Raw genomic sequence first — 16,136 nt, 5'->3', positions numbered from 1 at the left:
AGATAAGGCGACCTTACTCGGGCTTGTAAATGTCTGTAAGCCCGATCCAATTTCCCATGGTTACCTTCCATGCCTGAGTTACGTTTCGGAGCTGAATCCCTATTTCAAAGGATAGAACTTGAAACCAGAAATTCCGCACATCACAGTTTTAAAAACTGAGCAAAACAAGTCTCTCCTACTTCTCAACCTTTAGTATTTATTTTAGTTGGCCCTCGGAGGACTATCTCTTCTGTGGAACATACCCTACTGAATTCTGACAAAAGGGAGCACATTAAGGTCCAAGTGCTGTGAAAACAGTCTAGCCAGGATCTGGATTTGAGCATAAAATAAAAACAGTAGAAAAGTCACCAAAATTCGTTTAATACTGTCAAGCATTTTCCCACGCAACTCAAACCCTTGCCCCTAATCAGTTCAGTACTTCCTTCCTAAAGTACCAAGAACAGGAATTTGGCAAAATCCAAATCTATTTTCTAGGGCCTTAGCTCTCCCTTGTGTATAAAAACGGAAATGCAGCTTGCTAGAAATTTTGCCCCAGTATATCAGATGACCCAATCCTAAAAGCTAAAAATTGCCATTAGATTAAAAAACAAAACAAAACAAAAATAAAAACAAAAAAACCCATGTTTATGTCTTATAGCAAAAAGCAAAGAAAGATTATTTAAAATGACAAAACAAAAAGCAACAATATGTTAAAAGCATTCTGCACATTATACATTTTTTTTTTTAAAAAAGATTTTATTTATTTATTTGACAGAGAGAGATCATAAGTAGGCAGAGAGGCAGACAGAGAGAGTAGAGTGGGAGGGAAGCAGGCTCCCTGCCGAGCAGAGAGCCCAATGCGGGACTCGATCCCAGGACCCTGAGATCATGACCCGAGCCGAAGGCAGCAGCTTAAACCACTGAGCCACCCAGGCGCCCCTGCACATTATCCTTCTGATAAAGAATATCCCAAAAAGCAAAAAGAAAGAAACGTAAAGTCTTGTCCGTGTAAGATATTTTAGGAGGAAAGGGACATTTCACAGAATCACAGGTGCCCTCAGCTGGGATTACAGTGAGGAGTTTCCAGCCCCCGTCTCTGATTTCAGGCTGGATTGTACTGAATCCAGACCAAATACAGGAGACACTATACTGTTTCAGAGATTTCTAGAAATTTCTCTCGAGAGGAAAAATCCTCTTCCGATGGGTGACAAGACAGTTCGCTCTTTCTCCTTGTGTATTTCAACAGAATTTCAAATACTGTGTTTGAAATTCCAACTTCTTTAAACTTTCTTGGTACTTTTCCCAGTTCTTTGATTTCTCTGCCTCTTTCCCCTGTAGTTTTTGACACGGGCCGCCGGTGATGGAAAGCCAACCAGGGGATCTTATCCTGTTTTTGGCACCCTGGTGTTACGTAGCTTTTTAAGACACCCCCCAGGTAAATTCCCTTGAGAAGTGTCACATTTTACTTACTGATGACCCCCACTACTGTATGGTTTAAGACTCTCTTACTGTTTCCCCCACGTCAAGCTGTGGGAAGGAGAATCCCCCCAAATCTTCTGAGTGGTCAGAAGACAGGACCAGGAGAGGTCCCCACTCGGGCACAGAAATCATGGCGAGCTTGGGCTATGACTTGGCTGGACAAAGAGGGCATTCTCTGGGCTGCCCTTCCTCTCAGGGCTGCCATCTTGAAATCCCAAATCTTCTCAAACCAGCTGCATCTATCCCTAGGTTGGAAGATGGGAGGAAGCGAGTCTTATCCCAGCCTTTCTTGTAACTTGGTTTGGGGCCCAACTGCAAAAACAGAGCACTGCACACACAGAGATAACTTCCTCCATCACTGGGCGCTTCTACAGGATACCTAAAAAAGCATCCTCCTCCTCTTGCAGGAGGACCACACAGAAAGACAGCAGCGAGTAAGAAGGACCTGCCAAATGACTGCTTCGAGACGCTCACATCCATCGCGATACCATAGCGTACTCTTCAAAGTTCGTTCCTTCTAGCCGGCTGGCAATTAAATATTGCACGGAGCACATAATTTGGTTTGCATTCCAATTATCTCCCAGCGCTGTAGGGTACAAATCACTCACTCGGCAATTAAAAACATTCTGGGGTGTCACTAAATGTTTTACGGGAGGGAAGGATTCTGAAGTTGGCAGAAGGACCAAAGAACAGGAAGAAGAGAAAAAGCAAGTACTCCAGAATGCACCCTCGGCTCAGCTTTTAACTTTGTAATCCCTGTCCCCCCGCCGAGTTTCTGGGGCCCCTGCCCCCGATAATGATGACCATCCTGGAGACATCACAGACAGCGCGCATGGATGGAGCTAAACCGAAAAACCTGTCCCCCTGGGCTCATCAGACGTCTGCCAATTCGGGCTGATGGAACGCCTGCTCTCACACGGAGCACACAGAGATATTTTTCCAAGAAATTATCAACACGAGCCAACTATTGTGTATACGCACGTGCGCACGCACACACACACACACACACGCACGCAGTACGCGGTGCAGCCCGGTAATCGCCTTGGGTCCACCACGGGAAAAGCTCTGAAATGCTGATGGAGACCCTATTTTTAAAACCTCGTTCATATTCTCTTTTACGCTTTCTAAAGGCGCCATCCTCTGTTCAGGGGAGCCACCCACTGCCTTCAGAAGGATTAGGATAAAGTTGGTATGCAAAAGGAAAAAAAAAAAAAAAAGACCACGAATGGTACCAGCGCCTTCCAAAAACGGATTTGTGAGCCCACCAGCAGCCAGCAGGCTAAATCAGGATTCGTGGAGGGAGAGGCATCTCCTCAGATGCAAAGGCTCTTTGGCACCAGAGTGGTGCCTGGGGGACAGGGATCCGGAGAACCACCAGAAGCCACTGGGTTGACCCCTCTGGCCGGGCCACGTTGTGTAGGGGAAGCTGCTGGGCATTTGTGACAGGAAGGCAGGGCAGGGGGCCTCCTGTGTTGGCGGGAGTGAAGAGGAAGGGAGGTAAGAGGTCAGGCCCGAGGGTATTGCCACCTGTTGTATCATCAAGAATTTGTCTGGTCTTTGTCCTGGGGTGCTGGCACGGAGCTTCTAAAGCCCTTGGAATTTCTGGAGTGGTGGTGGCGTCTTTATTATGCTAATGAGGTGACCAGAGAGGGCCCCCAGAGGGCTTCAGGATGGGGACTGTCACCAGGAGGACCAAGGGCTTGATGACATGGTTGGGCTGAGGAGCCAGGCGGACCTGGGATGGGTGTGGGACCAGAGGGGAGGGTCTAATCACCCAGCTGATGATTTTATTTGATCTCATTTTATTTTTTCCCCAGCAAATGATTTTCATCATTTGTGCCTGCACAGGAATGAGCCTGGGTAAGAACTCTGGCCACCGAAGCTCAGTGGAGCTTCCTGCTCGGTGAGGCGCACCGGCGTGCCAGGAAGGTGATCTGACGAGGAGAGGGCAGGGAGGGGATCTTTGTGGGCTTCTTACACCTCCCCTCCCTATGCGTGTCTTCGCCGGCTGGTGCTGACTTGGGTCCTTCTGTCAGAAAACGGCCGCAGGGAGTGCTTTTCTGAGCTCCACTAACCATCACAGCAAATTACTGAACCTGAAGGGCCCCCGAGAACCCCTGCACTTCCAGCCAGTCAGACGGGTAGTGGAGGTGGCCTGGGGACCCCCAGAGTGCAGCGGGTGGGGGGAACAAGCACAGCCTTGTTGGGGCCTGAGTCCGTTAGCGTGTGGCGTCTGTGCCAGCTCTGGGTAGTGAGCACCAGAAGTGAGCCTGGTTGGGCTGAAACGGAATACTTGCCCTTGAGGGTCCCAAAGTGCTGTGTTTAAAGGGTTGGGTGCAAGGAGCAAGAGGAATGAGACCCTAAAAGTACCCAGAGGTAGGTATTCTCTGAAGCTAATAACGTGCAAAGCTCAGGACTCGTACCTCACATGCTCCTTCTAAGGCTCTGGGAGGGTCCCTCACAGTATGTTCATATGGGCAGACACAATGTGCAAAAGCTAGACATTTCGTTCTTGCTTGTGTTAAAGAGCTCCCTCACTGGGGCGTCTGGGTGGCTCAGTTGGTTAAGCGTCTGCCTTCGGCTCAGGTCATGATCCCGGAGTCCTAGGATCCAGGCCAGCATCGGGCTCCCTGCTCAGTGAGGAGTTTCCCTCTCCCTCTGCCCTGGCCCTCCCCGTATTCACTCTCTAATAAATACATAAATAAAATCTTAAAAAACAAAACAAAACAACAACAACAAACCTTCCTCACCCACCCAGCCATCAGATTCTAGAAACTTCAGTCTTGACAACCCCCTGGTGGTGACTGCCATCGCTGAGAAACAGGGCTAGACTCTCTTGCATGGTCTAGCGTGATACGAAGAAGGCAGCCAAGACTTTGCAGAGTCTCGAGTAGGGCACAAAAGAGCTGGGAGCATGAGGACAGCCCCAGGGGGTTGGGGGTCTTCATAAGACGTCAGACTGCCGGAAAGCTGCCAACCAGAGATGGAGCTAGGACCCCAGACTTGAACAGCATAAATCACGGAAATCTCCCAGGGAATGAGATGGGACCAGAGACCTCCAGGGACGGGACAGACAGGTAGGCCTGTGCTGAGCCCAGCAGAGACCCACAGGATAGCGGGAGAACCAGGGCACCGGCCCCCAAGGCCACCAGGAAACACCAGCTTCTACCGGTCTTCTATCCGGATGCCACCTGGGAAGGAAGGTGGGACAGTAGCCCCCAGGAGAGGAGAGAAACAGCCCCTGGGACCCATGAATGCTGACCTGACTACCCAAAAAGATATGTTAACTTGAAATTGGCTAACACCACAGAAATCTAAGTTTCCCTCAATGGAAAACAGAATAACTTTTAAAAAAAAATCTTTTTTTTTTTTAAATTGAGCTGTTTGAAATTGTGATTCTTTTCATTTAAAACAACATTACGAATACAGAAAAATTTTAAAGTCTTCCAACTAAACAGATTGTCTAAAGGTCACTGTGGGAATTTTTAGCATAATAGGATTATAAAATAAAACCTGTTTGTGATAAAACCATAATACAATGTTCAAAGAAAGTGGCCATATCACTTAAATTTAACCTAAACGTTCTGAGGCAGAGATGGCTAGCTAGTCACCAGAGTCGTCTTCTCCTGGGCTGGTGGCTAGACCCCATTTGCCGGTCTCCCTTGTGGCAGGTGGGGCCGCAAGGCCGAGCCACAGCCCATGGAACATGAGCGGGAGGGATGGGAGCCGTGGCAGCCCCGGCCCACCCGAGCCCCACACCCGCCACTCTGTGCTGTGCTCCCCACTTCCCGCTCGCCGGGGTGCAGACGAAGAAGCTGGTGGAAGCTCCCTCAGCCCGGGCTCTTGAATGGCCGCATGGAGAGCAGCGGCCACCACCAACCAGAAACATCCACCTTGGGCTTCGATGTGAGGAAGAAAATTCTACTGTTTTTTTTCCCATAGGCCCACGAGTAGGGCATGTGCAGGTCCGGCCGTTGCCACCATGAGCGTTAGCCTAGGCCGCACTCTTCCAACTCAATCCGCTGCTAATTCAATGTGGCAATCAGTGGGCGCTTACTTTTTGCACACAGAATTCCTAAGTCCCAACCAGATCCACCTCACCCACTACGAGGGGAGTGGGCGTGTGGACAACCACCAAGAACAGCAGGAAACTGGATTGTGAGCTGGACCCAAAGAACGGGCACGGACGCGTGAGGGCTCAGAGAACGTTCCATGACGGTTTGTGAGGGCGCCACGGCTGTGGTGACGGTGGAGCTGGGCCTTGAAGGATGAGAAAGGCTCAGGAGAAGGAAAAGGGTGGGGAAGTGCCTCCCGCACCGAACGTGGGCAAAAAGGCAGAGCGTTTCCTTGAGAGGCGGCCCGCCTCCTGGCACCGGGGCTGTGGAGCCCGGGGTGGGGAGCGGCTCCGTTCGGCTGCCTTCCAGCTCCGCGAGTCCCCGCATCCCCGAGGCCTCTGCCAACAGGCTTTGTATGACATTGCCAGGAGAAAGAAGAATTATTTTAGCCCCGTCTCAGCATTTCTTCTGCAACGGTCTCTGCCATAGTCCCTTTCAAGGCTAGGTCGGCCGGGTCCATGCAGCGCGCTCAATCATAAGCCAGGAGAGAACATCTCTTCACGTCTGGGCTTGTGAAAACCCCTTGAAGATAATGTTATTATCAAAAAAAGCTTGCTAGGCTGATACCGAACAGGACTGCAGCTGGTGGATGAGAAAACAAATGACAGTAAAGCATCTATTTTGAATGCTCAGGCCATGGGGCGAGCTTCCTGGACTGTGGGCCCCAGCTGACAGCGAGTTACCAGTTCCTTCCAAATACCGGCAGACGGTTTGCAAAAGAATGGATCACGAAAAAGATGGATTACAAGAGAGCTGTGCTGAGCACACTTCTGTCCTTCCTGGGTGACTTCGTATCTCACAAGACAGCTCAGCGTCAATGTGATATGATATAATATAATATAATGTAATGTAAATAAAAGGTACTTATATAAATTATAATGTATATATTATATTATAAACATGAATTTCACAGTGTCATTTTCAAAGACAAACCAGTTTTCTGTTTTTACACGTGGATGTTAGAAGTCAAAGAGAATCTACTGGACCACCAGAAAAGGGAAAGGCTCTCCTAACATTACCGTAAACGAGTCAATGTCCACCTTCCTCTTAAATGTTACAATTTCATTTTGCCAACATTCCTTGGGTCCCTACTATGTGCCAGGCACTGTGTTGTTCATTAGTAATAGACACTGAAGGAAAAAGAGGACAAACAAAGCATTCTACACTTGCAAACTTTCTAAGATCCACGTTATTTTTCTTTTTTTTTTTTTTAGATTTTATTTATTTATTTGACAGACAGAGACACAGTGAGAGAGGGGAACACAAGCAAGAGGCATGACGGAGGGAGAAGCAGGATTCCTGCTAAGCAGGGAGCCTGATGCGGGGCTAGATCCCAGGACCCTGGGATCATGACCTGAGCCAAAGGCAGACGCTTCACCGACTGAGCCACCCAGGCACCCCTAAGATCCATGTTATTTATCTTAAGAGTGTTTCCCAAAGATTATTTGAAAATGGGTGATTTCAGCTACATTCTTGCCTAAAAGACAAGGTAATGTTGTTTGTAACATCTGTAGATCCTATGTATAAAGACAAACTTTCCGTGTCGGCCTGGAGGGCCGTGTCGTCTGCCGTAATGGGATTCCGGGTACTCAGTTTATCGCTTGAATAAAAGAGAAAGGGAGGAGAATTCTCCTGAGCTCGGAAATGATTATTAAACAAACACCAAACTCTTCCCATTACAGAACGAATCTTAACGATACCACTACAACCTCACAATAGGGAAACAAAAGGAACCCACAGACCCCACATTCTGGGGCCACGGGGATGTGTGGATAGGACAGTCAGACAGTCGCGCGAAGGAAGCCGGATTTCGCATGCCATTGTTCAGCCATAAATATGAGCGATGCTTTCTTCGTCTCTTTCTTTTTTTCAGGCTTTTCAAAATTCAGGTCACGTCTCTCTCATCATACAGCAACCGCAGTACATCCCATCTCAAGTGATGCCCAGACCCGTCGGCCTTGGATAACCAATCTCGAAGCACGTCCCCTGCCTTTCTACCCGCCCACCTACCTGTGTCCTGGGTCCTAAAGCCACGTGTCGCAAAGCTCGGAACGGCATTCCCCGTCGATAAAATGAACCCCTCACAACAGCTTCTGTTTTGTTTGGCTTTCAACCCGACGGAGCTATCTCCAGAGCGCCTTTACCAGTCCTGCCTGGCCCGAGGGTCCCAGACTGCTGTCAACACAGGTCCTAAGTCTGCTCCCAGCGAGGAAAAGTGGGGCGAAACCTTCAAACACAAGAGTCCCACTGGCCATGGCATTCACACACGTCACTCTTAGGGCCACTGAGATACGTCTCTGCTCCCCAGGCAACACTCTGAGATTTCATTCCCCAGTCAAAATGAGAACTCAACATTTTCCAAAGGGGGGGGTAACCCCAAACTGCAGAATAACATTTCCAAACTTTAGTGACCACTGTCTGTGCTTGCCCTGGACACACCAGATGAGCCAAAACTGAGCACGCAAATGCTTCAGCACTCACGAATTCTTGTTTCTAGCCAGCTGTGCATCCCTGCATCATCACTGAACCTCTCTGGGCCACGACTTCTTTGTCCCTAAAACCAAGAGCGTCCAAAGCCACCTTCCAGCTCTAATTTCTTTGGGTCAAGGAAGGAACCACGCAGCTAGAAACCACACTGTCTCCAGACTCTCTCCGCAGGCCTTGGAAAAGTAAAACTCCGAGTCAAGACCAGGAAATGGGAGGGGGAACAACGAAAAAGATCCCTTGGACCCCCTTCCGCATTCTGATCCTAAATCCGACAGTGAGGCACGACCAGGCCAGTGGTCATGAAGCGTTGCCAGTGGCCAGTTCTGCTCTCGTGAACTTCAAGGCCCTGCCGTGAAACGCAAAGAGGCCACTGCCACCGTCAAACGACCTTCCCCGTGTTCAAGAGCCGCCTCGGCTTTCCCTGGACACTTGTCCCTGGGCTCCCGATCGCTCAAGCCCACAGGGGCGTCCGCCTGGCAAGCACAGGTAAGAAAGCAGCCACACCTACCCTCAGCCACTGCTTCTCCGTGAGGGCGTCACTGTAGTCCACGTCCCGGCGCTGGCGAGACCCTCTCCCAAATATCTTCTCCTCCTCTTCCTCACACGTGAGCCGCTCTACTTCGGCGTCGTCCTTAATAATCCAGGAGGGCAGCTCGTCCTCCTCCATGAGGCGGGGCTTCCGCTTCGGGTTCCGGGCATCCTCCCTCCGCCGGTCCATGTCCATACGCTGGAGGCAGTAACGACAGTGTCACCAGTGGGAACGGGGACTCGGCACAGGGTCGACCTCACGGCACACAAAACGTCCCCGGGTCACCTCCTGTGGTTTCAGGGTCCCTCTCTGCTTTTCCCATAAAGTCGCTCGATCCTGGCTGACATGTTCCAGCTCATTCCTCGAGCACCCTGTCCCCACGGGGATTCTGCAAGGTAAAAATCTCTTCCCTCCCTCTGGACCCCATCTTCGAAATTCATGCCTCTAAAAGACACTCTTTAAAAATTCCTGTACTACGCCTGCGTGTGCACAAAGCTCCCGCTTTAAGGCGTAGTGAGGAAAGTCCTATTGGAGATGTATTTAAAATAACTCACTGCTTCCCTGGCATCCAAATACTCTGTAAGCCCAGGAAAGAAAAACTCCATGAAGAAAACTTCCCTCTCCTCAATAGGGCTCATGCTTTTAATTAAACAACTGAGGGGCGACCCTTGGACTGGGACACGTGGGCATGTTAAAGGCTTGATTAGTCATTCAGCCACGGAGGTATTGAATTTTTGGCGCACTGTGGGCTCTGCGAGAGGGATGTCCTTCAGCTCTAGCTTTTAAAAAGTCGAGCTCTTACGAAAATGCCACAGCACCAGAGAAGAAGGTCGAGCTCATCTCAGCTGCTCAGGTCATGAGTGAAGTGTCTCTCTTTCACATATTTTCCTAGACTCCCAAATGCCTGTGCCCTACCTCTTGCTTGCTTTGAAAAAATCCAGTGCGCCTGTAAGACAGTTAAGTGCCGCATACTTGGCTCTAACCTGTAGTTAAACAATGTGCTAGCTTCAAAAAGCAAATAAAACCTCCACTGGACGGCTGCATACGTTAGTTATATAAGTATACAGATAGATAGGTAGGTAGATAGAGAGGTTGCTAGCTAGATGTATTATTGCTACAATCGAATAGACCATTAACCGTTCAATGATTTACCTTTCCCCTTTCCTCCTTTGGTTCTACCGTACTGAAACGGGGATTCAACATAACTTTTTCGTAAGCGTTAAAACCGGCAACCGAAGGTCAACGACATTTCTACTCAAATCCAAACTTGACCTCTAGGATCCACATAAAAAATTCAAGTTCAAAGTCCCTTAAACGGCGCTTCAACTTTTTTTTGGAAATCATTATATCCCCAAGATGGGGCAGGCCTGCAGCATGGGGGAGCCCCATGGGTGGATAAATGCGGCCGTCCTGTTCTGTCATGTGCTATAGTTAGCTGGACAGGCTGTTCTTAATCCTGCCTCCTGACGCTCTGGGATCAGATACGGGATCCAGCAAACTTGCATGATAGCACAGTGTGTGCCTTGCTGGCGATGCAGCCTGGAGAGGGGACTCTCCGAGCGCCCTCCGCACACCACTGTAGACTGCTGATATGAAAAAAAAAAAAAAAAAACCAACAAAACACACTTTTTTGGGTTAATGCAGTCTACTGAGATGACATTTTGGTTTTTGGTTTGACCACCATTACCTAAATCAAGAACTGTTAAAAATGACTTACACCATGCAGTTGTCCACAATTGGGAACATACTCTTTTCTGACATAGAAAGAAAAACAAATTGGTATAAAAAATAAAAAGTGAATTGATATATAAAATTGGATATGAAAAATAAATGGCACTTGCTTTTTTTTTTTTTCTTTTAGAAAGGGCTGATGCACTATTTTTCAATAAGCTTAAAGTTCTGACGGCTGCATCTCTCCCTAGGGATTTCTACTTGCGGAAGACCAGAACGAAATCTGAATGTGATACGCAAGGATGTCTAATTTACTATTCAGGTACAACATGAGTATATTTGTCTTAAGACCTGATTAAATAAATGTTGTGTTAACAAGTACAGTTAGGTTTTTTTTAAAAAGTACTTCTTGCCTTTGTAGGGAACATAACAGTTTATAAAGTTTCATGCTTGTATATTACCAAAATGTTTCATATTTGTACCTTGGTGTGTCAAAGATCTTTTTAGGTAAAATTCATAGGGAACCGGCATGAAAGATCACTGTTTCTGAAGTCCCATTTTTGGAAGGAAATGAGAAAAATATTCAAAAGAAAGGTTTTATTTTAAAGAGACTGTGTGCTTGATGAGTGTTATTTAACTCCCATGTCTACGAGAAACCAAATCATAAGCTTATATTAAATTTTACAGAGAACTTTTTTTTTTAATAATAAGGGATAAAAAGGTTAAATATATGAAATCCGAATCTAGCTCCCATTCCATTCTTGTCTCACTGAAAGTCATCAGAGCGGCTGGCAAGGATTCAAGTTTGATTTCCTGCCCCCTGGTGGAAGTGCTAATGCACAGTAAACTGGCCAAAGGCGGCTGCTGCTTAGATGGAAAAAAAAAAAAACCAAACACCCCCAAACCCAACCCCAAATTTGTATAATTCAAAAATGAGAAGTCAACCATTGAGAAACAAGCAGAACATGCCCCCAAATTGAAATGCCGACCAAAAGGGGCTCCCTCGCCGGCTTCACTCGTTCTAACCCTGTTCTTTGCATGATAAAATATTCCCAAATTAAAAGAAGGCTGGGCCTTGGCCAGACATTCCATTACTTCCTCCCCGCCCCCGCCAAGGCTTTCAATTTCTGCAAATACCCAGCCCAAAAGTCAGAGAAAGGAAGTCCTCTTCTCCCCTCACTTTGGGGCTACCGATGGCAATCTCCATCTCTGGGCCTGCTCTGGTTTGTGCAATGACAGGCAGCTGCTCCATTCCTGGCCTCAGGAGTATTTGAGCTGTGGGTCATGCTGAATTATTGCCAGTCAGTGAGCAGCCAGGGAAGCGGAGGGCCTCTTGCCCCCGTGGTCCCCAGAAATCCAAGTTTTAATAAGTTCCTCAAGGATAGAAAAAAAAAATGTCTGCTTCCTCTGTGTATCTCTAACGTCCCTCAGTAGAGAATGGGCTATAAAGGGAGGGACCAACAGTTTAAGTTAAGAAATTTTGGTTTTTTGGGTGTCTGGTGGCTCAGTGGGTTAAGCCTGTGCCTTTGGCTCGGGTCATGATCTCGGGGTCCTGGGATCGAGCCCCGCATCGGGCTCTCTGCTCAGCGGGGAGCCTGCTTCCCTCTCTCTCTCTCTGCCTGCCTCTCTGCCTACTTGTGTTCTCTGTCTGTCAAATAAATAAATAAAATCTTAAAAACAAAAAAGAAATTTCGGTTTTACGAACACCCTACATGGACCATGCTGTTATATGACCCTGTTGCATCATTTTGATCCAAAATGGCCCAACCCAGGGAGGGTGGTGCATGGGGAGAGGGGAGGAAAGTACACATTCCAGGTTGGGAATCATTCCCATGGCTACCTAAAACTTCCCTCACAGAGAACTAAGTGTCTTTTTATCTTGAATCGTTATGTGTAGACACAACGACTGTTCCCTAGACAAAAATTACAAAATCCCCGCCAGAAAAAGAAAAAAAGGAAGCCTCCACACAGCTAGAACTCCTTTCTCGGACTGCCGGCACAAAGAAGACAGAGAACGCAAATCCTGTGGGTCATCTCTGGCCCAGGGTCCCGTTTTGTTTGGCACGCAGTATTAGATCATAATAAAAAATTGAATTTAGCCGCAAACATTTTGAAACCCAGCGGTCACACACGAGAAACCTAGATTTCCAGCTTCTCTTGGCAATCTGGAATTCCTGGCTCCATGGGGCTTGGGGTCCTGTCCCCCTCAGACAATGCAGCTCTGGGTTACCACCACCGCCCCCTCCCTCACCCCTCGACTCGCCTCACTCCTGCAAACTGCGTGTCTGACACCTGAGGGCACTCAGACTGGGGAGGTGGCTCCACGTTACAGCTCACATTTATCCTCTCATTCCGCCATCAAACTACATGTCAGGAAGATCCGCATGATTGATGGTAGTGGAGGGGGCCTGGCAACTTTTCTATGTCCTGATCCACGCTGACATCGTCTCAAGGCCTAACATTTTGCAAGGGCCGCCATTCATTCAGTCGGTATTTGTGAAGCAAGCACTACGCGCCGCGAGCTGTTCTGAGCGTCGGGGAAGCAGAGATAGAGAGTTACCCACATGCCCTGAGAATGGAGTAAAACATCCCTCCTCAGGGCCTCCTTCGCTCGCCAAGGGGGCTTGCTTCCACACGTCCTGACCTTGGCAGGCCATGCACACAAACCGAATGCAGATTTCCGCAAATTACCCGTGACTACCTACGTAGCGTGGAACATTGAGGTTGAAGCCGTGGATGTTAAATCCTCAAATGTCAAGGTTTTTTTCTACCTGTCCAGACCAGTGAAATCCAACTGACTCTTCCACTGAAAGGTGACACATCAAAGCTGCACCTTGAGATGCTTCTGGAAGGTTCCCATTCCCTTCAGCAGGCTCCCGTCACTGTTAAGAGGCATGACCCTGTTGTTGGGTCACCGTGGGGCATGTTTGTTGTGACCCAGTGAGGAGACAGCAAGGGAATGGCGACAGACCATCTACAGAAGCTGGGCAGGTTTCCCGGAAGACGCTGGCCTGGAATTAGAAATGAGCCAGGAAGGGGGCAGCAGGTTGGGGGGGGGGGGGGCGTAGGGAATCTGTAGCAAAGCTGTGGACCACATGGCCTGTCCAGAGGGCACAGCTGCCACTAAGCCCTGGCCGACGGCATCCACACAGAGACGTGGGCCTGGTATTGCCTATTCTCCTTTTTCAGGAGAAGCCAGAAATCAGGATTCTTTTTTTGTTGGCAACAAATTGGAAATTTAAAAAAAAACCTGCGTGGGCCAAACAAAATATGTCTGTAGGCTAAACGCAGCCAGTTTGCAGCCTCTGAACTGAAGGGAAGTCACAGGCTTCACAAACGAAATGCCACCGGGGCATGCGAGCTCCGGACATCTCGGGTCAACAGAGAAAGGGGCATGAGTTCCTATGACATTACCATAAAGAGATCAAATTCTTCTTCTCGTCGAGCAATCATTTGGTTCAGAGTTTCATCGTCGGGCACTTCATCTTCTTCCTGGGGTCAAGAACACAAGGACTTAGCAGGCTTTAAGGAAGAGCTTGGACAAGTGGGCAAGGTACCAAGGAGTCACGTGGGTCTGTCCTGCAGACCACATCCAGAAAGCAAAGACAATGGTCACTGGGTGTCATCTTTGCCATTGTTATTTCACAAGCCATTCAAACCATCTTCCCCGAGAAAAATCTGTTTGTAAAGCAAACATGGTACACGATGAAAAACCCGGGGTTTTAGGGGCATGGAACTTTTACTATTAAAACAAAGATACTTAACGTCTCCCCACCTCAATGACCTCATCTGTAAAATGGGTATGACATTTACTCTGAAGAGAAGTTGCAACATTTAAGTACGGAAATGCACAGAGGAAAGTGCCTAACATAAATCCTTTTACTTCTATTAATCTCAATCTACACGTAAGTGCTTATTTTCGAATAAAAATAGCTGATAGTTTGTGACTAGGCACAGAGCAAGACCTTAAAATTACATAGACAGGTCAAATGCAGAGCCTTTAAGATATATATCAGCAGTGTCTTTCAGTGGGAATTCTTATGCTAATGGTTAAAGCTGTGGATGGGACAATTCAGAATGTAGCTGTCACAACCCCCCCCCAAACTATCCTTGATTAAAAAAAATTAAATTAAGCAGAGAAAGCAGGTACACAAGGGCTAACATTTCCTTTTTATATTGTGTTAGACCAAGGCACGTGCTCTCTCTGCAAATTCCTCAGAAGCAAGTTCTCCAGCTTCCTAAAAATGTGATGACTTCCATACTTGAAGAAAAACATGATTTTAAAAGTTGGGCAGAAGCTGCAGAACTTACCTTCCAAAATTATTTTTATCATATGCTGGCTAAGCGTGTTAAAAATTGAACGGAGAATTTCAGTGTATTAGCAGGAGGAGGAAGGAGGAAAACCCAGAACTTCAAACATCCAATTTCCCAAATTATACATTCACAACGAGGCACCTTGTTCTAGAAACAGTGTGAGTGTACGAGCGGCTTAAATGAGATAACTCGGGTGCTTCCCAAGATAATGTCTGACGTGCTGTGTTAGAAATGAATGCATTTCCATAATGCAAAACTCTAATGATTCAAGTTAATAATTACTTCTAAGACACTTTCTATGGTAGTTCATCTCTAGACTGATTAAAGTCAATTTGTCTCAATATTCTAGTTCATCTGATGAAGACTAGCTAGCAGGGGGCTGATATTTTACCATACACAGAATCTGGTTATCAGGTCCTTTGGTGAAAATGTGCTCGGCTTTGCCTGCTCTACACCGAGAACCTCATACTGTCCACTCATTGTCTACACAATAGAGGACTCCGACTTCCCGGGGATTAGGATGAAAAGATTGTCTTATGGGGCGCCTGCCTTCAGTTCTGGTCATGGTCTCAGGGTCCTGGGATCGAGCCCCGCATCGGGCTCTCTGCTCAGCGGGGAGCCTGCTTCCCTTCCCCTCCCTCTGCCTGCCTCTCTGCCTACTTGTGATCTCTGTCTGTCAAATAAATAATCTTAAAAAAAGAAAAAAAAGATTCTCTTGTAAACTGGCAAGAAGACTGCTTAAAGTGGTCTGATCTTCCCAGAGACCGGAATGCCTGGGAGGCGGGTGAAATCTTTTCCTGGACTCTTTGTGCCTTAGTCCTTCCTGGCCTGTCAACCAGGCAGATAGTGGCCTTCATATCTGGTACCAGAGGCCTTGACTGCAGTCTTCAGTGTCCCCAAACATCTTCACATCCCGAAGGCCACCCAGAAAATGGGTACCGTGTCTGACACACCCACAGCCCCGAAGGAGCTTGGAGCCCCAGCAAGACTGCTTGTAATGATCCCACTCCAGCCCCCCACCCCAGCGGCCCCCAGGGCTGGGAGATCCTGACATGTCCCCGCAGCCTAGGAGGGAGGGAAAGTTCCAGGCTCCCTTGCGCCCCCATGTAAGCCAGGCCAGCTTCTGTTTTCCCAAGGTCTTCACAAAACAAATGAAGCAAAAACCCAGTGGAGGCCTTGGGCTGAGTGTCAGCTCGGCCCACACCTGCTTTGGGACCGCATGTGTCGCAGGTCCCCCTTTCGTTTACGCTCCCAGGTGTGTAAACCATAAAAACAACAATGACAAAATCACCCGAAAACCTGATTCTAAATTAGTACCAAATACTTAATTTTAAGAAATCAAACCTGTATCCCATATTCAGTTTTGAGAATCAGAATGGTGAACTATTCGAGATCAAAATTTTAAAAATGTGTGTCAAGGTAGGAACGCATGTGCATGCCTACTTTTCATTATTTTAATGAAACTGCATACATAACTCGTCCGATATGGAAGACAAGTTAGGAGGAAACACCCCAGAAAAATGCTCTTCTGTGTGTGTAAAGCTTTATTTCAGGATTCATTT

General features: G+C 47.8%; 1 protein-coding gene across 9 annotated transcripts in view; it reads right to left on the bottom strand.

Annotated features, from left to right (window-relative positions):
• Positions 1-16,136, bottom strand: part of SMARCA2 (SWI/SNF related, matrix associated, actin dependent regulator of chromatin, subfamily a, member 2) — a 179,600-nt gene that overhangs the window by 67,405 nt on the left and 96,059 nt on the right. For all 9 annotated transcript variants that reach the window (XM_046023940.1, XM_046023944.1, XM_046023941.1 and 6 more), the window contains 2 exons: positions 13,675-13,752; positions 8,569-8,787 (listed from right to left, as the gene is read on the bottom strand). In XM_046023940.1, the coding sequence (XP_045879896.1) occupies positions 8,569-8,787; positions 13,675-13,752 (297 nt within the window). The remainder of the gene's footprint in view (positions 1-8,568; positions 8,788-13,674; positions 13,753-16,136) is intronic.

This window comes from Meles meles, chromosome 11, assembly GCF_922984935.1.
Source record: "Meles meles chromosome 11, mMelMel3.1 paternal haplotype, whole genome shotgun sequence".
Taxonomy (NCBI): Eukaryota; Metazoa; Chordata; class Mammalia; order Carnivora; family Mustelidae; genus Meles; species Meles meles.
Note: the sequence above shows the minus strand (reverse complement) of the source record. Positions and strands in the feature narration are given on the sequence as shown.